Raw genomic sequence first — 27,711 nt, forward strand, 5'->3', positions numbered from 1 at the left:
ACGCCATCCTCGTAACATAACTCCCGCGCCACTTAAAGGCGCTCCGTAAATTTGTCCGATCAAAGTGTATGCCTGAGTGCTCTGTATGAATGAGAGCAATTTTCCCGCCTATTTTAAACTCCAGATATGAATTGACTATTTATAACAGTCATATCTTTATGTGTCTTATTTCCCCGTTCGATGTGGTGGATAATTTTCAAATAGTCAAATTTCTATATGAGGATTTTTGATTAATTATTTTACATACTGCTAACTCAGTCAAATTGAAATTAAATTTATCAGATTTTCAATTTATATATTTTACAAATTTATATATTACGATTACTTTTAGATAATTACACTAATTTAATACTCCCAAATCATTCAAATTATTGATAACTATTTAAAATTATTTTTTATTAATAATAACTATTTCAAATTATTATTTATACAAGACATTGGTGTTGGGAATTTACAATAAAACAAAATAAATGCTGTTACACAATTATTATTCGCCACTTACACAAAAATACACAATGAAAGTTACATGAGAAGATTATTAACTAATAAAGTAATCACAGATAAATAGAAGTCGACTCCGTACTACAACTAAATCAAACTACAATATATTAAATGTAATTTAGATGTAATGTCCACGGAAGTGACTTCCTACACACATGAGTATATTGTACATGTTAGAAGAACAAATAAAGCTCTAAAGTAATATTCTGGATACACAGACTGAAGTGACTAGATGTCATATCTTCTTATTGAAGCGCTAAGCCCCTTTCGGTGGAGTATTTGTCATTTAGTTTAGTATGCAATCAATCGCTGCAATATAGTTAGAATAAGTACTGACTTAAGTATTTAAATTCTGTTTACGAGGTTGATTGAAAAGACTAATTTTGAAAATTATTTATGGATTATTATTTTTTTGCTTAAGAATTTAATCTTGATTTTATTTTTCATAATGTCAGCAGGCATTTTATATTTATGGTGTATATCTTAAGACCACCTTTGCTAGTCGTCTCATAGTAAAATTAATGATACTTATTTGACACTGTGTAGTGTGTACATCGATTGACAGTTTTTATGTTAGTCACTAAAAATAAAAATATATATTAACTAAAATAAATTATGTATTTCTATACAAGACGACATTAGCGTATCGGTTTTCAATAATCGAACTTAATACTCGGAGTAAAAGCATTTTTGTCTTTATTTCTTATCATAGCAGGTTTAAGAAATATCACTTCCGTGGATAGTCCACCAAGTGACAGGATTATAAATATAAATCACAGTTTTAGTAACAGAAATTTATCACAACTAAAAATACAGAAAGGAGAAAACTCACGGAACGGACTTAAGCCATTGACTGCGCGTGGTCGTCTCATCCTTAATTTCAAGCACAGTTTAAAAAGGACAGAATCGACACAATTCCTAAATGTGTAGTCGAAAAATGGTAACTCATGCATACCTCCCACAAACTTTATCTTTCTTATTATACTTTTTATTTATTTTAATATTCCAATCAAATAGGTATCATTTTTCGACTTCTACGTCATGTTCTTTTCCATCCTTTCACCTACCATAATTGATACAAAAGTTTCAACGCATTATCCTCTATTCCCTCATTATCACAGCAATCCTAAGTGTATAAGACTAAAATTTTGATGATCCCGTCCGAATCTAAACGTGTCCCTCAAGACACGCTTAGGTCACACCCTAATACCTTGTCTACGTACCTTCAATATAGTTATTTTTAATTCTACATTAAGCACCGCTGTAAAAAATAACACTTTTTGACAGCCGATTAATATGTGGTTTTCATTATTTAAAAAATCTAACAACAACACTTGAGATTTTTTGTGAAATATTAAGAGTTTTAGTACAATTTCCTGATTGTTTCTAAACTTCTAAGGGTGAGTTGCACCGTCAAATTTGACATTGACTTTAGCCGTCGCACCGCTGGCATTTAGACAAAATGGCGTACTTTGCGTTTTTCTGCGTAGGTTAAAGTCAAAGTTGATGGTGCAACCCACCCTAAAGCACTGCACGACTGAATCTAACTTTAACACTTGGATCCTTCAGTCCTTTCTCAGTCTGAAGTATTTAAATCGACATTAGAAATAAAGTGTCATATTCAGCGGGCAAAATCTCCTCAATTAATGGGAGAATTTCAGTCAATTAATTTTAAATTTTAAACTACTTTTTACTCTAATCCCTGACAACGGTTCGTTTCCGTTTTTCTAACCCCAAAAATTAACGAAAACACATTTAACAAAACGAAGAGTACAAAGCACTGTCATTTGAAAACTCGAATTGATTTTAGAGTTTCAAAATAAATAAGTTATTTTTTAAGTAACTATACAAAAATATAAAGATTTCAAGTTTTCGAATTTCAGTTGGAAAAATGTAAATATTTTTTATATATAATCGAGACTAGGTCCATAGAAAAATAGGTATAGTGTCATCAAAAAGTACGTCAGTAAACACCGATTTATTATATTTGGAGTCGGAGGACAACGATAATGGGAACAGTATAGAACAATATTTTTAAATATAATAATAATACTATGCTGGTCTTGCCAGTACCATTTCGAGTATATAGTAAAATAATAAGTACTATTTTTGAAACAACAAACATTAATATTTTTTTCATAATTAATTTAGTAGTACAACTTGACAGCCAATAAACTGTCATTTCCATGGACGAACATTTTTGCGAAAATTATATTTTGCAAGACATCTTTCAGATTAAAATATTTACCAAAAAATATTTCCTACTACAGAATTTATATTATGTACTAAGCTGGCAGGACCTTGGACAACATTTAACACAGATTTTTTTTGCATACGAGTACATTCAGTTTACCTATGTGTTTATGTCTTCATCTCTACAAAATTTCCGAAGTAACTTGTTTACAATTCCGAATTTTATAAATTCGTGGTATGAGCTGTGGTTTCCGTTTATGTTAATCATTTAGGCGCATAATATACTTTTAATCGTTTATTTCTTGAAAGTATATTGCATTTTATATAATCTATATATGATTTTCCATTCGATCGTGACACAATGATGTATAAAATGCTGGTCTTACAGCCGGATTCACGGATCAGTTTTGATTCACAGTATTGATTTCCCTGTTCCTGATTCCCCCGATTCTTGATTTCACTCGAAAAATAATCATATTTGTTATTGCAGGTCGAAAAGAGGTTTTGTCACGCAGTGACTATATCACACTCGTAAGGTTTGCTACAAATAGTATTAAACAGAAAACCACCGATAATCATATTTGTTATTGCAGGCCGAAAAGAGGTTTTGTCACGCAGTGACTATATCACACTCGTAAGGTTTGCTACAAATAGTATAAATTAAACAGAAAACCACCGCTCCCTAAGTCGAAACATTGGATACACCGTTCACATCTTGTTGAAAAAGTTCGCCAAAATCACATGAAGTAAGAAAACCACAGCTCCCTAAATTAGGCCCGTCTCCAACTCACCGCTCACACCTTGTCCGTCTTCTTGGCGCGGCCTTGCTTTATCACCTGAATCAGTTTCACTTTCTGAGCTTCGGGGCTCTCCAGGTATTCGTCCAACATCTATAGATAGATAAATAAAAATATCTTACATTGACAAATCACACAGATTGAGTTGGCCCTAAAATTCGAAACATGTATTATGGGCTACTAATCAAAGATACTATACACTTTTATAATGGTCCGACAACTAGGGATGTCGACGACCGTGCGAAGTGGAGATGAAAAAGTAGGAAAGCGGACTCTAGGCTCCATCGTTCAATGACTGAGGAAATACGCTCAGAAGATTGTGTGTGAGAGAGAGAGAGACTATATTTTATAACATATACAGTAAAAACATAAGACCTAGGTCAATACGAAAAAGATAATTTTCCAGCGTGATGACTGACGTAGGCTACAGAGGTCGTCAAAGGACACAGGTATTATAGTTGTTGTTAGTTACTGAAAGTGACATTATAGTTTGTCTTTTGAGACTTTCCTCCCAGGGATTCCCGGTCTAGTAACAAAATTTTCAGAGCTGTGAAAATTTTATTTTTAACTTGTGATTAGAAATAATGATTAGAAAAAAGCAGGCAAATAGCCATGCGGTCCACCTGATGGTAAGTAATCACCATAGCATTCTACTCGAAGGCATAATTCTGAATATGAACAATTATAATGGTATTCTCTCTTTATTACACATCAACGCCTCAGTTTACTGAAATATAGATAGATAGAGATAGACTCTTACTGCATCATTCACAAAGGAGTTATAAGTTACAACAAGATATTCAGACATAATGAGTGCAAAGGCGGACTTATCGCTAATGCAATTTCTTCCAGACAACCTTTGGATGGAAAGAGACACAAGTAGACTAAGAGGGTGCAGTAAACTTAACAGTATTAAATAAATAGACAAAAAATTAAATATTGAAATAAAAAGATATAGGAGAAATATATATTTACATACAGACAAGCGTAAATGTTGTTATTATAGAACAATGAATAAATATATAATAGATTAAAGGAGACTGTTATAATGAGACTTTACTTGCTTCCTAAAAGATGACAAGGAAAGTGATGCTTTTCAAATACCTTTTTAAATACCTAGTGCCTTTGTGTTTAATTATCTAATTGTTTAAAGTTTATGTTTGTGTATATTTATGAGTACATTATATGTTAAGTAGTACATGTACATAAATAAATAAGAAGCTAAATATTTAATTTTAAAAGCGCAAGAAGTTTTCTATCACGTTTTTTTAATGTCTCCAAGACCAAAATGTTTGAAACTATACAAAAAGTCAGCTACCTAAAACTTCCACCTTCAAACAAAGTCTTGTCAGAACACAAAGCAATTTGCGATCGTGAATATTACACGAGTCTCAGCTGTTTTTAGCTTAGTAGCGTAGTTAACTTGAGTTTTGGCACTAAATCAGCTGGTTTGGAGGGACGGTAAATAAAGTTAGAGATGGGACGTTGGTAAGTATTTCCCTTGCTTGAGTTTCAGTAATCAATTATGTGCAATTTCTCGACAACTAATTGGATTCTCACCTCTTATATACTTTACTTTAAGTTAAAGTATGTTTTGTCACTATGGCACTTGAAACTTTGACATTGACTTTGTTAATTTCGCTTTTGGTGTAATAAAGAGTATTGTATTGTATTATATTGACAGAACGAGACATAACATATTTTACCTTAAGGTATACTTTTAGCTATTTTATGAGAGGGTCAAATACTAAATCATGTTTGCTAGCAACCTCTATAATGTAGAATATTCATCGTTCAACCCCGAAACCCCTCAAGGTATCAGATTTTGATTGGAACAGCTGAATGTTTTCGCGATTCCGGGGTTGCTCCCATACGAAAATTTGATCAGTGTAATGGGACTCAACATGTAGACATAATAACGGCAATGTACGTAACCTTGAATGCTTTAAAAGAGCACATCAAACGTCGCATGTGCTAATAGCGCGACTACATAAATATTCTACTTGATGGTCATTTCGTTCTCGAAGACACCTGTGCCCGTGGGAAGAAAGGGAATTTTGTAGCTTCCTACATTTCATTAGCAAAGTGTTTTTTTATACCTAATTGATTAATAAGCATTAATAGATGATTCCAGTGGTAGTATTACTTAAAAATATATTCCTATTCCTTTTACCTGTACGCTAAGTTCACAGGCTATAGCGTCGGCGACTGATGGCCTGTCACACAACGCTATGAGCGTCGGCAACAGCGCGTGGCTGTGTGTCTTGGACACCAACCAGTTGGCTGGCAACGTGCATAGAGTTTTGATGACACTCCAGCCGTCGCAAATGGTCTCCTATGCCAAAAAAAAAAACTAACGTCAATGAAAATACTCAAGTGTGATTACCGACAGCAAAGTCGATTACAGTTTCAGTATTATATTATTTGGTATTTTTATTCACAATTTTATTTGTAAACTCTATTCTACAATTTAGCATAGATTAATAACTAACAAAACATATATGTTCACGTGAATTTTCAAATGCAGTATACACTGTCACAATGCGGACTCTAATCACGTGTTCCCGGTTGCATTCACAGCAGCGGCATCCGAAGCCCGGCCGAGGTTCGCCTTAAAAAATTAACCTTACAATTTCAAAGTTTTGGCTCTCATTATATGACTGGTCACCTGCCTGACATCACAATGCTGATTTACTAAAGTCGAATACAAAAAACGAATAACACTTGTACTTTCTTTTTATTTATTATTCGATTGCAGTAAAAGACTATGCTGATTAAAATACGTAATTAAAACCAGGTCTTACAAACCTAGGTCATAAAAATAACAGCCTACAACACCAATAGACATAGCCTAGACAGTAACTGTATATTACAGCGTGTAAGTGGGCTATCATCCCACTCCCCTTTAAAAGAGCACACCAAAGGTGCCATGTGCTAATCGCGCGACTACATAAATATTCTACTTGATGGTCATTTCGTTCTCGAAGACACCTGTGCCCGTGGGAAGGAAGGGAATTTTGTAGCTTCCTATATTTTATTAGCAAATTGTTTTTTATAGGTACCTAATTGATTGATAAGCAGCAATAGCTAATTGTATTACTTAAAAAAATATTTTTATTCCTTTTACCGTTAATTTTAAATTTTCCATTGGATTTACGAAAACAATTTTGATCACTAGATGTCTGCGTCTGCCTGACTGACGTCAACATTCCATATAGATAATAATGTTGCTTATCAGCTGCTACGACATCCACCGGAGGATATGGAGCGGCCGCATCAAAAATTGCGTAGTTTCAAATATCACGGACAGACAGACAGACAGCGGGGAGCTACTTTGTTTTATAATATATAATGACTATGTAGCTTTGTACTTCACCGGCAAAATAACCGTCTAGACTAGAGAACAGAGTAAACATACAATAAATAAAACTGCACCCGTCTAATTGAGTTCACACGTGGACAGAACACAGGTGCAGCCCGCATGGGAATGAAACGGTCAAGACATCGATGTAAACTAGCGAGGGAAGGGAGAGAAAGCTGGTGAAACCTACTAATAAACATCTATGACAGATGCGAAAGTATGTGAGGATGTATGTGTGTATCTACAGAACGTATCGTTATGAAATTTGGTACAGGGGTAGAATACAATATGAAATAACACATAGGGTACTTTTTATTCCAAAATTCCCACTGGAGCGACATATACATGTTACAGCTAAACCCCGACGTGCGGCTAGGTGTAGCTGGTCCCAATTGGTCAATTAGGTGTAGCCTGCTTAAGTTTGGTTAAACCTAGGTTTAACCTTGTCGGCCAGACCTAGGTTCAGCTAGTTTTCGATAGTAGACTAGACCTAGGCGTTTCGTGCTTATCTTTGGCTAGACTTAAGTGGTAAATTTACTCATATTCGTATTGGCATTCATGTCAGGTCTAAAAAACGGATGTACACGAAATTAACTAATCTTAAATCTATATTTCTACATTCTGCGATGACCTAAGACAATAATTTACTATTATTTATGAAATTGTCTATAAAATATCTTTGGTAAGGATTTTTAAAGGTATTTCAATACAAAAATAATGTGTTGAAATACAGCTGAAAATTCATAAATATTAGAATAAGCCATTTTTGGTAAGTGTCAACTAATAATTTGGTGCAGTGGTCATTCTGGATAATGCGACATTTAAAAGTGACCATTTTGATACTGTGCTAATTTTGATACAAACGACATTTTGATATAGTTGACTTTGTGCGACTAAATGCATGAAATTGCATTTAATGCAATTAAATTCTCTATTTCAAAAAATACTGCAATCAGCTTTACTTTTATACTTTACCTATTTAATAACAATAGGTACAAATGAGGAGAAATAACGATGCAAACGTTGTTTCCTTGAACATTATTATTAATACCATGCCTTTAAGTGCAATTATGTCGAAGTGGACTACGATATTGGCATTTTAATTATCATTAATCATAATAATGACGATGAATTTAACGATCTGAAAGATAAGACCTAGAATTTCAGGTACATATATGGAGTTTCGATGAATAGAAGACTTTAATAACGAAAAAGATAAAAAAAACATTGAGTCGGAAAACTAATTCATTTTATATTTAAACTTCTCCAAAAATGCTTTCAGATTTTTTTCTATTAAAGATTGTCGAGGTATATTTTTATTAATACTTATAGATTTGAGTGAGTTCAAAATGGCAAAGGTTTATATTTACGCTGATACCGTGCTTCGCAGCATCACAGCCCCGAATGCAAATAAGAACACGCCAAGATGAAAGAGTGATTTGTGTATGTTTGACCTCAATTTTAAACATAAAGATAAGAGATTAAGGGCCCGTTTCATCGCTTGCTGAAAAAGTATCAGATGTAACATATCGAACAGACAACATTTAAAATATTTTACAAATATTGCGTAGAGCTAACTTTCCAATAACATCAGGCAGATTTATCTAGGTTAGTTTATCTGTCAGATTAAAATATGATATTTTAGAAAGTGGTAAGACAGGGCCAAAAAATGAGAAACGGATTGACAAACCTGCATCTGTGGGTTGTTGACGATGACGAACCCGACCAGTACCATGAGATCCAGCACCATAGTCTCCGACAGCGTCTGGTCCAGCCGCTGGTTGCTCAAACCTATGTGGGAAACGGTTTATTTTCGTTAATGTGATTATATAACTTTATTTTCTCAAATTTACTGAAATGTAAACAAACGTATAGAGAAAACACTTAATAATTACATTTGTTGGTGTGAGGATACAAATACATGAATTTTATATAAAAGTCTGTAGTTGCGTAGGATTAGCGGGTCGCTGCTTACTTTCTAACAAGTGACGCAAAACAACATTAGGATGCTCATTCACTGGCATGCAATACAATGATAATGTACCTCCTCTATAATTTATATTTTTTTCTGTAGATCGCAATTAAACCTCGATCACACCACTATTTCTTTAACGTTCGACAGAGTAACAGATTCGTAGATCAAATATAAACTGTAAACCAACATTGTCGTTGTTAAATCAACAGGTTCCGAAGATAACGCGTTATATGATAAGCATGAACTAAAGATGCAGCCAGGATAAATAAATATATTAGGACAAATCACACAGAATGAGCTAGTCCCAAAGTAAGTTCGAGATTTGTGTTATGGGATACTATATTTTTATAACAAATACATATATAGATAAACATCCAAGACCCGGGCCATTCAGAAAAAGATCATTTTCCATTATGACCCGACCGGGGATCGAACTCGGGACCTTTCGGTTCAGAGATTCCCAAAGAGAGGACACCTCAACGGTTCTCTCCACGGGTTTGATTTCAGTGTGATCTCTCTTAACGACAATAATTATATTAATTAAACCACATCATTAGACAATAATTAAATTGTATCATTGTAAAAAACTTGACACTTACGTAGGGCAGTGGACCTGGGCGCCTCTTTGTCGCTGGGCGCGTGTTGAGACAGCAATCTCGCCACGGCCGCACGGAACTCCAGCGGCCACCCGCCTTCACCGAATGCCTCCTGCGACAATATAATTATTAGTTAATATAAAGATTAAATATCTCTCTCAACTTCACATGTTCCTGTCTTAATCTCAAGCCCAGGGCCAGCATTTCATTTTGAAGATTCGGCTGTCAGCACCGTTCGTCTATATCCTCTACCAGAAAAAATTGCTCGCGCGCGATAAAGCTGAATTTTGCGCATAGAATGTAATTTTCAAGTCTGTAACTGTATGTTTTGCTTTATATGCAATAGAGTACTGTATAGTATAGTTGCAAACACAAAATAGATTGTACTAAATTGCTTACTAATCTTAGTAAGCGATTTAGGAGTCACTTTAAACCGACATAATAAAAGAGTTTTATTTTCCCCATGTACTGTATCACGCATAGTGATCTAATGCAATCCCATGTCAAAAACTGTGAGCCCTCGGACCTCACTAAAAACCCTCCAAATCACAGCCAGCCAACTAGGCAGCAAACTCAATTTCCTCAGGGATGCGAGACCAGCGGCCAACTCAATCTGCAACTTCGTAACCGAATCTGAGGTTACTTGCGTGACCTCACGCTGTTAGGGAAAAGGGCCGATGTGTACAGATTTCAGGAGGGCTATGTTGGTTATTCTTTTAGACCGGCCTCATTGTTCCGTTACGCTGTGTTGCATCAACGCCAATTTGTACAGATATTCGAGAGGGTAATGTGGCTAGTATTCTGCATTAGAGCGCGGTCTCACTGCTCCGAGGCCACTCCGGCGTTTTACATTATATAGTTCTGACATTGACATGGAGGTGTGTCAACGCAGAATTTATAATACTAAACTAGAATGATCACGAAGGAGCAAAGCCGTTTCTAAAATTGGGTGTATCATTTGTAGCTATTTCTTCTTGTCAATGACACCACAGTTTGCGGGCTAGAAATAAAGTACCAAATTTGTAGGAACTTTCAAGTATTGGCACGCAGAAATTGTGGAAATCTAATCTTTATAACAACGCAAATAGGTCTTGTTTTCGATGTAATTATTGTGACATATGCCATTCGTAATCATTCCAATTAACATATAGATTCCATATGTAATCGTAAGGCGAAGAAGAAATGATATACAAGACATGAAAACTGACAAATAAATACATGTTTGGCTAAAAACGGTGAACAATACAGATCTCGAGTTTCCCCACCGGCACAGCCGTTAATGGCGCGTCCCCGAGTCGGTAATCGATACGATTCCAACGGGCTAATGGATTGCCGCCTCTGAGAGACAATTTTGATATTTTGGGATAGATCACCAGTGGATTACTTAAAGCGCTTTCTCCTCGCACACTAACTACCATACATTATAATTAATTTCTTTTTTCTAAACGATAATGAAACATTTTCTTTTATCAGTTTATTTATGCCACACTAGATAAATATTTTTTGTAGAAAGTATTATAATTTTCTATAATACAACGTAATAACAGTAGACTAAAAGGAATTTAGTGGCCACCGTTTTCGACGATTTAACTGTGACTAGTGACATACATTGTTCAATGGAAAACTATAATATTTTATACGAAGATTTTGGCAAAATCGTGGCATAAGTATTATTATATAAGTATTAACGCGCACGTACCTTCAATGATATCATACAAAAAAAATTGTAAACTGACAAGTTTAGCACATTTATAGATACGGAAGTTATGAGAAAAGTCAATACGTAATAATAAAAAAATAAGCAACACAATTATTAGATTTGAAAATGTCCTCATTACACGCTTACCACAAACCCTGCAAACCTCAATTACACCCATAAACAAACAATCAATCATACAGTCACATCTGCGTAATACAGTCATAATTGTGTTTGCCAGGACTCGAACCCGGGTCCCGGCGGTCCTGGTAATTATCGAGTATAGACTTCAAAGTGCGTCCCGCGGGAGTGGGGAATCAGGGATGAGCAAATATGGCCGCGGTCGGTTATTGGCTTACTTTTGTTTGGTGTAAATAATGACGTAATAGAATAAAGATGAATAGCTACATTTGGAAGTGTCTATGTTACCTAGTATGGCCCAGGCCCAGGACAGAGATGGTTGACGTAGACGAAATGAGGTCTATACCCAGCAGTGGGTCACGGAGGGCTGCAGATGACAATGTAATAATCACAACGGCAGTTATTTTCTTTCCTTATTCTATTCTAGTGTGTTAATGCTTACACTGGTGTCAGATCTTATTCAAGTCGCCTAAACATGACTTTTAAGACGACATCTAGTAGCAAGTAGACGCATACACCAACAAACATGAACTGTCAACCAGTGTGCAGGTGTCCTCACGATGTTTACCTTCACCGGAAGCTAGTGGTGATCTATGAAAACATTGAGTCAGATTGATATACAAACTGATGTGGCACGAGTAGGATTAAAACCTGGGCCCTTTCGATCACAGGCCGATTGCTATTGCAATTTATATAAAGCGAAGACCTTCGCAATTTCGGTAATAAAAGGGTGTACAGTCAACAGCACATCGAGCTATCTAAAATCATTGTAAATTCGCAGCTAGTGCCGTCGCATAGAGTTCCATATTGGTAGTAAGTACATAAATTACTCTCCACTCGACCAGTTCCGGTCAGGAGGGTGAATCTCAACAAATCACCGGTGACGTCACATTCTGATACAACCCCGTCACGCGGTCACCGAAGTGCGACTGTATGAAAATAACAGGCAGACAAAGAAAATAAAACAGAAAAAAATTAAGGTAAATTAAAAATTAAAAATAAATAAAAATAAAACAGTTTAATATTAAATTACGCGTACTTAAAAATCACAAATGGTTTTGCATGTATTATGAAAGGGACAATAAATATTGTAATTAATTCGTACTCTACTATTAAATACCTAATATTTTATTAAAATTGATTTTGGTGTTTCCTAAAACTACTGAAACAGTTCTAAAGCATTATTGACCTGCGATTCAGGGTGCTGTATGCTCTTTTGTTTCTATTTAATAAGATTGGACCTAACAAACAGTCAGAGATTGCATATCCGATAATCCCGCCTTGTGCTCATTTATTTGAATATCTAACTTATGTCAATTCTATAAATGGCTCAATAAGTAATTCATCTATATATGTGTCCCTAGATCGCTCTGACGTTGGACTCATACAAAAAGTCCACCATAATCATGAGTTAATATCAAATAATTTGTCTGATCAATTATCTTGTCATAATACAAACACGAGTATATGGATACATAGTCATTAATGAAATAGACAAACACAGACACGATCGATACACATAGCCAAGTTCTAACAAGTCGGAACTGCAAATTGAATCAATATTATACAGTCGGACAGGTAAACTGTTGCGGGATGGGCTAACAAGGTTATTGAAGTGAGTATTTTCAATTGTTTTATTGTTTTTCATGCAACTGGATCATATGTTGTTCGTTCTATTTCAAGTGACTAAACAGTTGACGTAAGTGACAGGCCAATAAAAGAGATCGAGCGACCTGTTTCCCCTGGCAGCACCCATTCACGAGTTGAGTGAAACATGGGTCGGGTTTCATTTATCTAATCTAGGGCCTATTCAACCAAACTTCACATAATAATTGTTCATGCTGACTACAGTTTCACCTATTATAGGTAACAGGATATATAAAACTATACTAAATTCAATATATACCTTTATTTAACTTCTTGAGTATCATTATTTTTCCACCAAAGAAAAGAAATAAGAAATATTTCGAACCCATAGAAAACCAACACAAACAAGTCATTTCCCCCGGCTCCGCTCACTGAATGAACCTTTCAAACCCACTTGTTTGTACAGCACAACAAATATATTACGCCGACAGTTCTGTTTGCGTATCCGACCCGGTGTTACGTTTTTCTGGCGTCGAGTGTACATTTCGTTTAGCATTTGTGATAGTAGGCTATCGGTTGGTGTAGAAAAGGTTAATAAAATAGAGCTAGAAGTTAGCCTCTAATTCAATCTTATTTATTTTCTTCCTTTATTTGAGTTTTAAATACGGAAAGCACTATGTTATACTATTTTATACTTCTATACTATTTTATAGGAAATAATTGTATTGTGACGAAATTTAGCATATATATGGAATAGACATACAGGAATAAAATTTCAATCGCCACGCTTATCCGTCCGTAAAGAAGGCTAGTCCTCCAACACTGGAGACATTAAAATGGCTAGTGATGAGCTTCTATATAGCTCTTTTTTCTATATAGCTTCGAATAGCTCTTTGTGCTTCAGAAGACCATTTCAAATAAACTCGAATTCCTTCTTCATGGCCTTTTTTATCTATTTGAACAACTTAAAAAGTAACAACATTAGGTGGACTTATGCCATGAGGGCTTGACTGCCAGTGCCAACCTTATACTGTTTACACAGGATCGGTACAGTATGTAAGTTACTATAATTTCATTATGTCAATTGCAAGCAAAGTACAAGGGTGCCGCCTTCGCTGGAATGGCCACACCTTGCTTACACTAGCAAAATATGTAGAGAACAAATGTTTGGCTGTGCATCTTCCGCCTGGTCGTAGCAGAAGGAGCAAACCCAAGAGCTGCTGGCATGTATGTCGTCAAAGTTGATATGCGTGCCGATTTACCTCTCTGTCTGATAACTAAAGATACCCGAGACCGTGTGAGAATTGGCGAAGAAAAAGTAGGAAAGCTGACCCTGGGCTCCAACACTCTAGGTCGGCGGAAAACATCAGGAAAACACTCAGGTGAAGATGAGAGAAAAAGAGTTGCCATTTCATTCGATATTAACCGGATTCATATATGAATCAGTAGGTACTTACTGACCTAGACATGGCATTGTATTGTTTACCGTAACATTTCTCTAAATACAAATACAATAACAAAACGCATACAACATTAAATGGGAACTATTGAATCAACAGAACGCAAGTTTCTAATTTTCCGTTTCGGCAAATACATTGAAACAAGAGAACACGAGTATCTCCAAGACAAATAGTGGAACAGAGATGGCGCTATATCATTTGGTATACGTTAGAAAGATACAGGTGTTAAAGTAGCGAATCCGCTTGAGAATTGCGCGGTCACGTGGCGTCTCCCCCAGTTGTAGCATTCTAATTGGCTGTAGCCGTGTTGGTTTTAAATATTGAATTGTAGGGATGATACTTAAATAAATATGGTCTTGTGTAGTTTTGATAATATTTATCAATTACATTCTGAATAACATTGTTGAAGATCTTGATAGCTAGGTTTCATTTCAACATCACAAAAGATAAAGTTCGATGTCGTATATTACTAAAGCAAATACAATGTTAAGTGATTTCACGAGATATAATTCGGTACCGAATATTAAAAATTTTCGGTAAACAACGAATCCATTACAATATGGCATTGTGACGCGACGTCATACACACCGCAATGTGATTGGTTCGCTACATCACACTGCGAAATGTTTGGCCAGTTGATATCAAATCGCAAAATCGCACTAGAAATGGCCACTGATGAGTCATTGACTCCTGAAATAGAGACCTGGTGTTCTAGTATTTTTTTATATTTTCATATATAATTATATAATATGATTATATAATATGATGATAATTTCTAATTTTTACCTATTATTTATAACATATTTACTAATTATTCATTTATTTCAAGCGGCAGGGCCTATTTGAGCATTAAGTAAACAAATGTCGGCTACTGGAATTCACCTCGGGTCCAGGTTCGTTTGACGACTGAACACCGTAAAACAAAGACCCTGCGTGACGGACGGACAAACAAACAGATCAGATGCAACTGAGACTTATAATGTTAGGAGTAAGAAGTGGTAATGAGAGGGAGATATGGTATTTGTATTTTTTGTGTTTGTTCAGCAATACAGTATTTCAGATATAATTTTACATGGCATATTTTTTAATCTTACCTCACCTAACTATTTTGTATGATGTCACAGTGAGTTTGTTTGTTACCTCTTTGCACTTTATCTATTATTTCGTGGATGTCATAACTAATTAAATTTGAGCAATAATTTTCAAAGCTTGGTTGGCACTTAATAATGGTTAGGTGTTATCCAACGCTAAAAAGATCATGTTGATGCATAAAAGTTCATGTCGTCCGATCGGTAGGACAAAGCAAGTCGGACCACGTGGCCAAAGCGAATTTTGAGCCTATCGTCCATGCCGCATCCATTTCAACGATCTACACTTATGCACCGAATGCGCATTTGTTTGCAGTTCAAACAAGAGGAGATACTCCATTTAATGAAGGAGGTGCAAATATGACGGGCCCTGTTTGGTTTGTAAGAAATACTCTAGAGGGAGTGAGGGGGGGGGGGGAGGCATAGTGGTCAGGGGTTCCGAATACTACGCAGTGATGGAATATAATTATTGCATTTTGGATATTTTTTTTGGAAAAATCACTGCAATAGATCGTCGGAGCCCAGAGAATGCTTTCTGGTTTACCTGCATGTGTCTTTAGTCGCCATACTCGATATAGAGTGGTCCCATTCTAGGGCGGAACCACGTGTAACACTGACCTGCACCAACTGATGGTCCAGCTCAGCGAGCGCCCGCAACAAATGCGCGGTCCTGGCGGCGCGCACGAACATCCCGCTCTGGCTGAGTTCGGCGCCGCGCGCGAACAACCCGCAGAATTCTGCTCGCGAACCGCACAGGCTAGTGCCGAGCGCGCACCGGAGGGACTGCGTCGCTGATTGCCGTTCTGAGCCCTGGACATAAAAAATATTAGCGTTCTAATATGAGAACATACAACTACAAATCAAAAAGTCAATCAGGTAGGACAAAATCACGGGACACGTGTCCCGTGCAGGGTGCGGGTGCCTTGCAGGTCATAGTCAAGGGAGCTTATGCGAAGAAATGCCAGTCATAATTTGTAGTACCGCCCAATTCTTTAATTGATCTTATTCCATCTAAACTTTTTTTAGGAAATATAAAACCTTGTACAAGGCAAAGTGCATTTTTAAATACACAAAAGTGTACAACTAACTCACAGCATCAACTTTACAGGGATGGCACAGCTGCGCACACACAGTCAGCAACGTCTGCACGCTCTCCCGCGCCTCCCCGGCCTTCTCTGCACGCGTTATACAGCCGGACAGGCAGAGGTAACTGCAACAAGGATATACGCTTACTATTTGAATCTGGTAGGGTTGCCATGTAGAGGCGGCGCAGTAATGAAATACGAACGCATCTGTCGAATCAAAATAAAAGTGTTTCTTTTTTATATAATGTAAATATATGTATTTAATTTACATTATGTATTTACATTTTATAAAAAGAACAACTTTTATATTTCACTTTCACAACATGCAAACCGCTGTGGGTTTAGCCCTTTAAGTCAAATCCGATGAAAAACAAACATCGGTTGTTTACTTTGGAGAAACAACACAACACACGTCGGCTACCATAAATGTTTAATTCAAAAACATAGACATCTAGGTAAGCCGACATTTTTGCTATTTTTATGTGTAATTTTGTGCTATTTTTATCCTATACCAGTTAATATGAAAATGGGTTTGGTATCACTTCACCTCTACTATAGCAATCTTCTCGATATTTAGAAAATATATAGAGATAGTCATACCTTTCATCCTTTACCTTTTGGTACCTTTCATCCCGGAAATAAGTACTGTTCTTTCTACTGGGTGATTGGCACTACAATATACCTTATTGCGGTATGCTGTGTTGGATATAAACAGGATTCTTGAGATATTCGCATATATTTTAAAATTCCTGTAACGATTTTTTAAAAGCGGATTCTTGAGATATTCGCATATATTTTAAAATTCCTGTAACGATTTTTTAAAAGCGAATTAATAACAATCCGGGCCCACCGGGGCGGAACCAATTATAACCGGGGCAAATATTTGAGGAAAATCCGGCAGTTTGCAGCGGAGTTCGCTGAAATTCGCTGCAGATCTAATCTGCTCTGTAATCCGTTGTTGGCGGAAGCTATTGGAAGAGATTGACTGTGATTGACTCTTCCAAAATGAAAAATATCTTTTTTTATTACTGATCAAAAGTATAAACTTGAATATTCAACACAAAAACTTGATAGTAGTCACATCCTTTTAAATCGCGGATAGACTTAAATTTATCAACAATCATTTGCAAAGACCGCAGATAAAACCAGACAACTACAAAAAAATTAAACCACAAGAAAACATTCTATACGAACTAATGAGCCATCGTTTTTCTTCCAGAGATACGGACGTAATAAACACGAAAATGAGCAATTTAGACCCACCATTTCAAGCAAAAGAACAAAGCTTATCCGGCCACTTCGAAAAATAAACGAACAACATGGCGCCGACGGAACGTCAAGAATTCAAAATTGGAATTTGGATTACTGTCCTCCGATTGGTCATTCACGCATAACGTATATCTTAACAAACATAACATCAATCTATCAACACAAGTAATTTAAGCCCTATTCTTTTGAATTAAGAGTTTTTAAGACGTAATTTGTAGTTTGTGCTCTGGTGGTAATACGTTAAACCTCCTTGTGGGGCAGTGACGGGTTGAGATAACCTAATCTTAAATATTCCTTGCCTCTAAAGGTCGTTGTAAGTCGGACGAATCATTGTGTCTGGGCTATGAATAAATCTTGCCTTATATGGCATGGGTAATCTGGTATCTTTAAAAGTACAAAGTCGGGGATAAGACAGTATTTGATTTGAGAAATTATGGGCGTTTTATTGAGTTCAAATATTTATTTATGTTGAAAGTGTTTGGAGTTGCAGGCTCGAGTTATGCCGATCAGCAAACCAATTCGAATTGCACCGATTCCTCCAAACTATCAAACTTCCAGACGCAAAGTTTGAGGTGCTCTAGAAGGAAAACATTTTAATTAATCTCGAATTACAGCGAAAATTATTATTAACTGGTAATTTTCTAAACATACTTATTTATTTCTATAACAAACTACCCTACATCTGTCATTTGTCCACTTAGTTTTAATATAATTATAAACCCATATTTATCAATTGACGTATTTGAAGAAAAGTCTGCGGTGAAATTTGTTACGCCGCTTCGTTTTCACCTGCGCTTTAGAAGTCTGAAGTAGACTTGGTTTATACGTATATCATCCTTAGTGGAATAAATAATTTTGAACTTGTCAAGTAAAAAAATATACTTAAAATAAATTGCATTCGAATCTTGTACAATGTACATTAAAAAGTACGAAAAACCATGAAGCTGGAAGACAAATAGAATTAAATAAATACCCATCGTACGTTTTGTCAATTATACTTTGTAAAATATAACTTGACTCCTGTGATAGCAGAATTAATTCGAAATGAGAGTGACAGAGAGTGATGTATTATTTACATACTATTTGACTACTGGCACTCAAACTGGCAATCAAAACTAGATATAAAATTAATCTATATATCGTTGATTAAATGATTAGAACTCTAATTTAAATTTAAAAATGTGCATAATTTCGCTCATAATAAGTATAATTTCAAAAGTCAATATGACTGTTCAGTTAACATCCTGTATACAGGCGGCAGTGTCGTTCTAAATTCAAACGCTTCCATTAGAAGCTGCGGCGAATGGCGCTCGAGCATCTAGTAATGTTGCCAGTACTGTTATGATTTTTAGAAAGGAAATATTTTCTTCAGTTTTTTGTAGTCTCAACAAAAATAAATAACTACTAAGTTATGTAAATATACAGTCAAAAAGAGGAAGACCTATACTATTGGTGACCACGCATCACTATAACCCACGTTATCAATCTGTATATATTAAATGCTAATACATACACCATATGTTTATTTTTATTTCATATCCTTATTTATTTACGGTGTATTTATTTTTCATTTCATTAGCCACTAGCTATTGCCCACATCTCCGCCCGCAGTAACCTACCATTGTCTATTCAAAGTATATATGTTAAAATTTTCATAAAAATCGGTCCAGTGTTTAATCCGTGAAAAGTTGAGGGTCGACGTCATTAAGTGGAATAAAACACACACAACGACTTTCTTAGCACTATTAATGGAGTGATTTGCCATTGCTTTCTTCAAGTTGATAAATCAACCATGCAGAGAGTAGGTTTTCTCGCGATGTTTTCCTTCACCAGAAGCAAATTGTGGTCTATGAAAACTAATATACACGAGTCAGATTGGTATACAAATTCATGTGGCACGAGTACGATTCGAACCTGGGGCCTTTAGGTTCACAGGCGAGCAACTTAACCATTGCACCACCACCGCTTCAAACACGGCACTAAAATAAAAAACTTCGTATGATAATTCAAAAGCCGCATCTGGCAACACCGAAAGCGAGCACTTTCCAAACAATTTATAGTGCGTTTAAAATGTTTTCGTTAATTTCAGTAAGATAAACGAGTGGCCACGTTTCGGCGCCTTTACACCGTGATATATGCCGTGACATTAGCTGCCCGTCTGTCGACTCGCATATGAGAGAGAGGTTGAAACGTCCATTGTAAAGTGGCCTCACAAAGATTGATGTTAATTTATTGCCTTTTCATGAGAATACTGATTTGATGATTTATAATTATGACCTACTTTTTTTTACCTTAGTATATTTATATATACTAAGGTAAAAAAAAAGTAGAAATATACTAAGGTAAAAAAAAGTAGGTAGATAATAATATCTATGTTTTTTTCTACGTAGATAATAATATCTATTTACGTTTAAAAAGTGCTTTGAAAATTGTATATAGTAATTTTTCAAAAAGTTAAGACTACTGTAGTTTCAGAACGACCACTGCCGAGATATAATTATGACCTTCTTTTTTTATGATCGTGGGATCCGTAGCGATTTATAAAATCAAAAGCAACGAGATGTCAAGATAAACTGGTCAATCTCTAAAACTGTGGTGGCATTTTAAGTGTGTGAGGCACGTTAATTCCTAACTGGATTTATTTTAATTGAAGAAAGTGGATATCAAAGGAAACATTGTCGTTTAACTTTCAAACGTAATACTATGGCTTGTATAGTTTATTTGTGATTCTTCAATATCAATGTCAAAGATTTTATTAATTATGTTTTTTTAAACTAATAATACGAGTACAATTAATAATGTTTTTTTTATTTATTTTTATGAAATAAGGTATTTTCGGACCTAAGGACGTGTTCGTAACATGCTTCTTGGTTTTAATGACATAGATAATACAATATCACAATTTTTAGGAATCAATGTTGATCCGGGGCTCCATTGAGTCTCTTTGGGGGGACGGCATGAACAGCGAGCCTACCATCAACTTTTACGGAACGATTCCAATGCAGTTCAATTTCGGTATACGTAAGACGTGGCCGTACAAGCAACTACTATTTAGATGTCCTGCGCTACGCTTAATTGATACATGTATAAACCAAGTCAACAGTACAATCGACAGATTTAGCCATAAATCATTCGATTAATTTGCGATAATCCCAAATAAAATATGCAGCAGGTGTGACCACGATAAAATTAATACTAATGACGTCATAAACGCAAACTGTGCGTGACGTCACAAATCTCTATTGCAAGACCACGCATATGCAAAATTCATTCGTTACTCTTTTAGGGTTGTCGCCAAAGGATTATTATAATAGGGGTACCGCTCGTTTTTAATGGAGTTGTTCAAATATTTAATGCGCAGAGGGCGTGGAGATATTTTTAAACAGAATAAATTAAGAAAACATTTTATTAATTCTAAAAAAATATATCACTAGTATGTACCTATAAAAAAGGTCAAAGAAAAATTATTAATAAGGTTCGTTTTAGGTTCCAATTGAAGTAAGTACCTATATTATCCAGTTCCATAATGCCATATATATATATATATATATATATATATATATATACATATATATATATATATATATATATATATATATATATATATATATATATATATATATATATATATATATATATATATTATTTTCATACTATTCATATTAATATTATAAAGAGAAAAGATTTGTATTTTGTTTGTAATGAATAAACTCAAAAAATAATGATTTTGATGAAATTTGGTTATACCCAAGCGTATTCATTACAGGTTTTTGATATACACAGGTGCGAAAAAACAGCAACTTACAACAAAATCTATGAAGTAAATTGTGACTACGTTTTATAATGAAAAACCTTTGTAATATAATCTTTTACCTGAAAGTAGCAATATTTGTTGCGTTTTTTAGTTTTCGCTAATACATAAAAGATTTTTTTTTTAATGTTGTTATCGCTAGTGTTGTTTATTTGTTTGCTCCAGCTTCCCCCTAAACTTTCTGTACTCCACCAATATTTTTTAAATTTAGCATACACATATTTACGAGCACGGAGAAGGAAGGGTAGGTGGGAAAGCGAGAAGGCGTAACAGGTGTAACGGGGTAAAACCGGGTAAAAAAAGAAACAAATAAAATTTTAAAAATCAAAATTTGTTGATTACAAAAATAATTAACTCACGGTGTGACTAATTTATCATAATCATGACTCACAGAAGCAAGCAACGCCAATTCTTATTGAAGGTAATCAGAGTAGACGTAAGCTTGGAAAAAATACTTTAAAGGCATATACTGCAGGGCCTCAGGGCTGGGTATGGGTAATCCAGTAAGTAATTCTCTCTCGGTAAGTAATGCGCTGATAAATGAAATTAAATAGCACAAACAAGTGCGAGGGGACCCTTGAAAGCTTCGCTAGTTATGGCCATTGTGTTTATCGATAAAGGAACAACTTACAACAATTACCTACATTCAAAATATACCTACTGTGTCAAGTAAGCCACAGTTTTTTTTATCTCTAATATTGTGATTCCTTTTATTGTTTTAGCTACAACAAGAGAAAGAATAATAGTAAATTGTTTGGTATTATTCTATTTTCTTGCAGTCAAAAATAATTTGATTCAACAAGATTTTCGTCCAATTTGTCGGAGTTCGAATTGGACTTAAATGAAATGTATTAGTAATAACATATACACACAATATTCCCGAAAGAAGTCACATGCAAAAGAAGAAGTCACACGAAAAAAATTTAAGCCGCAGTCTGTATATGATCTATCGACAAATCGCGTCCCTATCGCAAAACAAGCAAAAGAGCATCGCAACTCGACATGTGCACGCCAATCTGTCGCAGAAACGCCACTACAAAATCGTATATATCTCCGTCCCACTTTAACGCATATTTCATCATATGCATCCATCTCATTCCATTTCCCCCTTGCCCTAACGTCGCAAATACTTACAGACGGCTCCCGATAATCGTTTGTTTCGACGTATCGTACCGTATTCGATTGTCCGTTTCGATTATTCGCAAAAAATCAACAAGTTTTATAGCTAACGTTATCCGATTACAACATTGTGTAGGCTAAATTGTGTTATTGGATGTAACAATACTTTCTGTTATTAAATCACAGAAATCTCACGACTTGCGTGTGCAAGCAAGGAACCAGGCAATAAATTTATTTTACTAGTTAATATACTTAATTTCGATAGTCTTTGGTCGACAAGACTTTTTATACGTGCTAGATTTTATATATCCGAATATACTTTAGCTAGAAATTGATCATTTCACCGAACTCGTGTCGATTGTAATATTCGTTAAACCTCTATACACATTCAACACCACGGCCATATTTAACACATCAACACTGAATCACAATGCTCGAATCAGAATTTCGCCCCTAATTTAGCTTAACAAGTGGCTGATCTCTCACGGACCTACCTAACACCTGTGGTCTCCCACGGCACTTAACGTCAGATTTGTACCCTCGAGTGCTAGAGATTCTAATGTTTGTTCAGACACTAGTTCCTAAATAGCAGGCCTGTGATTCAATAAAATAAAATCTAATATTATTACAATACCATATATCCTTATTACCCATAAAAAAAGCAAAAATACATAAATAATACTTGCTGGCTTATTGTCAAGATACTCGTTTATCTTGTTTAATTTTATGTATTTAGACCATGAATAAATGCCATATTTTTTTTCCATTTCCGAATTAGTATAGCCACATGTAAAATAGAAAACACATTATTTTAAAACATATCGGCTTAGGGTTCAAAAATAACAATAACAAATTGCCAATCAAATAAAGTACTGCCAAGTAGGTAGAAAGAATAAAATGAATAATAAACATAGTTAGGACCCCTCGGAACTTAGTAGAACTTGTGCAACGCAACAAGCGATCGCCAGATTAGTTTGAATAAAATTAATCAACTCGTGCATTTTCATTTGAATAAGTAATTAAATGGGAGTGCGATTGAGCTTGCGTTAGTGTGAAAAAAAATACTGTTAATGTTATTAAAATAACACGTGTCAAATAAATCTTATAGATAGAAAATAAAGCATGATATTTTGGAGTCTAGATTGTGACTTTACTTTTGTGAACAAAAGTATTACACCAGAGACAGGTAATCAAATTTCTCTCAAGCAGTAGAAATAGCAAGATACTAAAAGTTTAAGAAAATCATCATTCATAGAAGAAAGACCAGCAGTAGATATCAAAACAAAACGGACTTCTCCTTTACGAACATACATTAAAAAAAATAAAACATAAAGGCATTGGCAAATTAAACCATCACATTCGATCAAACCAAGCTTACATTTCTATTCAAAACAAACTCTTCAGTAGCCGAGACCTCTCGCAGTGATAAATAAAGATCTCAGTGCCCATAATTACGGTCACAGGAGGCACAATGCATAACAACGCAGCGGGGCGCACCGCAGGGCGCTGTGTTAGGTCCGCTACACTTTACGAAGTAGTGGTGACGATTTTATTGGTCGTAACTGCGAGACGTGATTGGGTTTTTGAGTAACATGTTATTTAGAGATTTTATTTTTACTTTATTTAGAATATAAATATTGCTACTGAAGAAATGTTCTGCAAAGATTAGCTTAGTAATCAAAACTGAATGAAATAATGAATATAAAAAACAATTCATATTTCATAACATATTTTTTAAAATCACACATTTTAATACATATGGGATGCAAAGAAACCGGAAACCTATGTAAGTATCAGACAAAAACATTTCACTGGATATATATAGTATAAGAACAAAAACTTCAATCACATGAATAGACAGCGCAAAAAGCGTGCCATCTGACGTAAACTTTCACCCCATCTATATCACTTTCACAGTGACAGACAGACGGACAGACGGGTCGGGCACCGATCCTCCCCTGAGATTACACCGAAACCACATTTGAGGCGGGTGTAACGGTAATTTTACGATGACTCTACAAGGTAATTATTATTTCCAGCATTTATAATGGTAGCTTAAAGTAAGTCGTGAATAATGCAAAGCTTTGAGTGTGCTTCTGTGTAAACTAAAATTTGCAATAAACTTTTTTAACATTTCTTTATCAAATAAATAACTTTGACTTGTATTTTTTTCTACTCCACATATTACATAATCAAAATAAAACAACAAACTTATCTTGCAAGGGTTCTAATTTTTTACATTTTAAGATCAGAGTCTAAATGTATACGGTAAACATTGTTTTCTTCAAAAGACAGATATTATGATAGAAGTAATTTGTTCAGCCCCTTTGTTGGATAAGCGTGAAGATATCGCATTATCCAATCGGGATCTACACACACAAATGAAATTAGACAAACAAAAATAATTACCAATCATTATATGCCACGTGCCAATGCTAAATAAAATTTTAGCTAACCGAAATTTCTAATCTATTCGAAATATGAACCTTACTACATTATAATAAAACTTATTAGGTCTGTGTAAATTAAATAATTCAAAGATAGCTGCCACGCAAAAATAAACTTTATTGCACAAACAATGCAGGTCTTAATCGCTGTTAAAAGAATTTAATGTCCCAAAATTTCGAAGCCACGTGGCTATGATATAGCGACACGGGGGAATTCGCGGAATCGAAGTGAGGACTCATGAGGATACATGGAAACCGCCACGGCACGCGACATGGACGTCATGTGTGAATTTCTATATTTATTGATGTGAAAGTAAAAGTAGGTCACAAAGAAACGGGCCGAGGTACCTCCCTAGGGGAACACCTATGACAAAATGAACCAAAAAAACTTGTATATTATATATTTAGATTTTGAACTTGAAAAATGTAAAAGTAAATATTGAACAATTAGCTTATGCAACAGTATCTTATAAAATAAATACATAGTCTCTTCATAGTCGTATTTCTTCAAGGCTGAGGGTTGTGGTCATTATGTGGAAAAGAAACACACACTATTCTTGGCACTATTAATATTGCCTTCTCCATTTCACACATATAATCAACCAATGTGCAGATTTCCTTACGATGTGCAATGTGCAGATGACCTTTTTCTTCACCGGACGCAAGTGATGGTCGATGAAAACTACTATACATGAGTCAAATTGGTATACAAATTCATATGTTATGAGTACGATTCGAACCTGGGCCCTTTCGATCTACAGGTAAATATTATAAATACACTAGCGAAACGAAAAAAGCTAAACAAAATGCTTATTGGAGTAGTACAAATTATTGTAGTCGACAGCTATCGAAGGGCGTTTTGATTTAATTTGGCACACCAGGCGCGAGTACTATTGTCCAGTGATATAACTAATTCAATCACAAATGTTCGCTGCGCAGGTAATCAAGTGGAAGACATTGAATCACTATATTTTGTCAACATGTGCTTTTGTGCCTGCTGAATTAAATAAATATAATATTAAAAATAGAATCAACTAGATTATTATTATTATTTATTCTATTTAAGTCGATTTTCTTGTTGAAATTCTACGTTGTATTGAAGTCTAAATCTTTTATAATGCAAGTTTATCTAGATGTATTAGTGGCATATTTCTGTGGTCGATAAATAATTTGGAATTGCAAAGATATTTACAAACTGACTAATTTGATTGATAGTTTATAGACACTAGATAGCTCGAAATGAATTAAATAAGCAATTTGTTTCACTTCATATCTGACCATATCTATCACGATTCCAAAAGGAACATTGTTTATAATTGTTTAATTAATTTTAGCAATACATTTTTGGTTTAAAAAAACTGTAGAGTTCTGTATCTGTAGTTCTAGACATTAGAAAATTTCAAAACTAAAAAAACTGTCATTTCTCATTACTCTATAAAAAGTTCTAACTCAATCTTACGAACCATATTTATTTAATGGTTTCGAAGGGGGTCACTCCCTAAAGCGGGGGGTTACATTCAATTTGTGTTTTGTCAATGACGCGCGCTCGATTTAATACGAACTAGCAGGTGATGGCAACCCTACGATTTTCACCATTATCACGTCTATAAACAACATCAATTTCAAACTTGTCGCTTTTGGATTAAGGACTATGAACAAACTTATTTTCATATCACACATGTGTAAAACAAATTTGATTTGAAATCTTATGGTTATGTGAATAGAAGTCATGTCAGTTTTTGGACGTAGTGATCATCTGATAATGCACGGGATGTATCTTGTTTGTTTTGAATACATTAATGTTTTGTTGTATATTAAAATGAAATTAGATATTTGGACAATTGTTCATTTCATTCAAGTTTACTGGGTGGGTGTTATAAATTCATAATAATTATATTATATTTCAATAGATTCAATGTTGTTCTTTCATTTAATACGTCTTAATTTTCATTCAACTTTTTATTCGTTTTTCTTAAGCCACTTTTTATTTTTCAACTTTATGGCAATATAAATATTTCAGTGTGGCACCATTTCTTTAGGTAACTTTAACGCTAAGCAATCATTTTTCCTAATATATACTATTCATGTTGATTGAAAGTAGCACAAAACTTGGGGCCAAAATCACCAACCTTGTGGTTTCGTGCAGTCCTAGAATATGACCACTACAAGGATAGTGGAGACGACTACAGGATATATAGCCAAGCTAGGTGACTTTGTTTGTAACGTCACAGATGCAACAGAGAATATGCGAATATGAGAGATGATTTCCTATAAGTAGTGGACAAACGAGCATACGGGTAATCTGATGGTAAGCACACACGGATACGGGTCACTGATGCCAGCCGATTGGTCTATAAATATAAATTCTTGACAAAGACATACTTAATTTCCGACATGTGTACATAAATAACAAAGTCAAACAGAATTACAGAACGTTCGGCGAGCAGAGTACGGACATCGGACACTAATAAAAAATAAATATTTGCTCTGAATATGAAATAATCGGAGGACCCCCGTCAGTCGTGATAAATTAAAAATGTCCTCTTCACATTATGAAGGTAAAGTTGGGGCTCCAGTACTATTTT

At 35.0% G+C, this 27,711-nt stretch overlaps 1 protein-coding gene across 2 annotated transcripts in view; it reads right to left on the reverse strand.

The window, feature by feature from the left end:
• Positions 1–473: 473 nt before the first annotated feature.
• Positions 474–27,711, reverse strand: part of ssp3 (short spindle 3) — a 52,456-nt gene continuing 25,218 nt past the window's right edge. For both annotated transcript variants that reach the window (XM_053764093.2, XM_053764092.2), the window contains exons 17-22: positions 16,488–16,605; positions 16,014–16,205; positions 9,427–9,535; positions 8,543–8,643; positions 5,665–5,826; positions 474–3,584 (exon numbers count right to left, since the gene is read on the reverse strand). In XM_053764093.2, coding sequence (XP_053620068.1) covers positions 3,489–3,584; positions 5,665–5,826; positions 8,543–8,643; positions 9,427–9,535; positions 16,014–16,205; positions 16,488–16,605 — 778 coding nt within the window. In that variant the 3' untranslated portion in view covers positions 474–3,488. The remainder of the gene's footprint in view (positions 3,585–5,664; positions 5,827–8,542; positions 8,644–9,426; positions 9,536–16,013; positions 16,206–16,487; positions 16,606–27,711) is intronic.

This window comes from Plodia interpunctella, chromosome 25 (assembly GCF_027563975.2).
Source record: "Plodia interpunctella isolate USDA-ARS_2022_Savannah chromosome 25, ilPloInte3.2, whole genome shotgun sequence".
Taxonomy (NCBI): Eukaryota; Metazoa; Arthropoda; class Insecta; order Lepidoptera; family Pyralidae; genus Plodia; species Plodia interpunctella.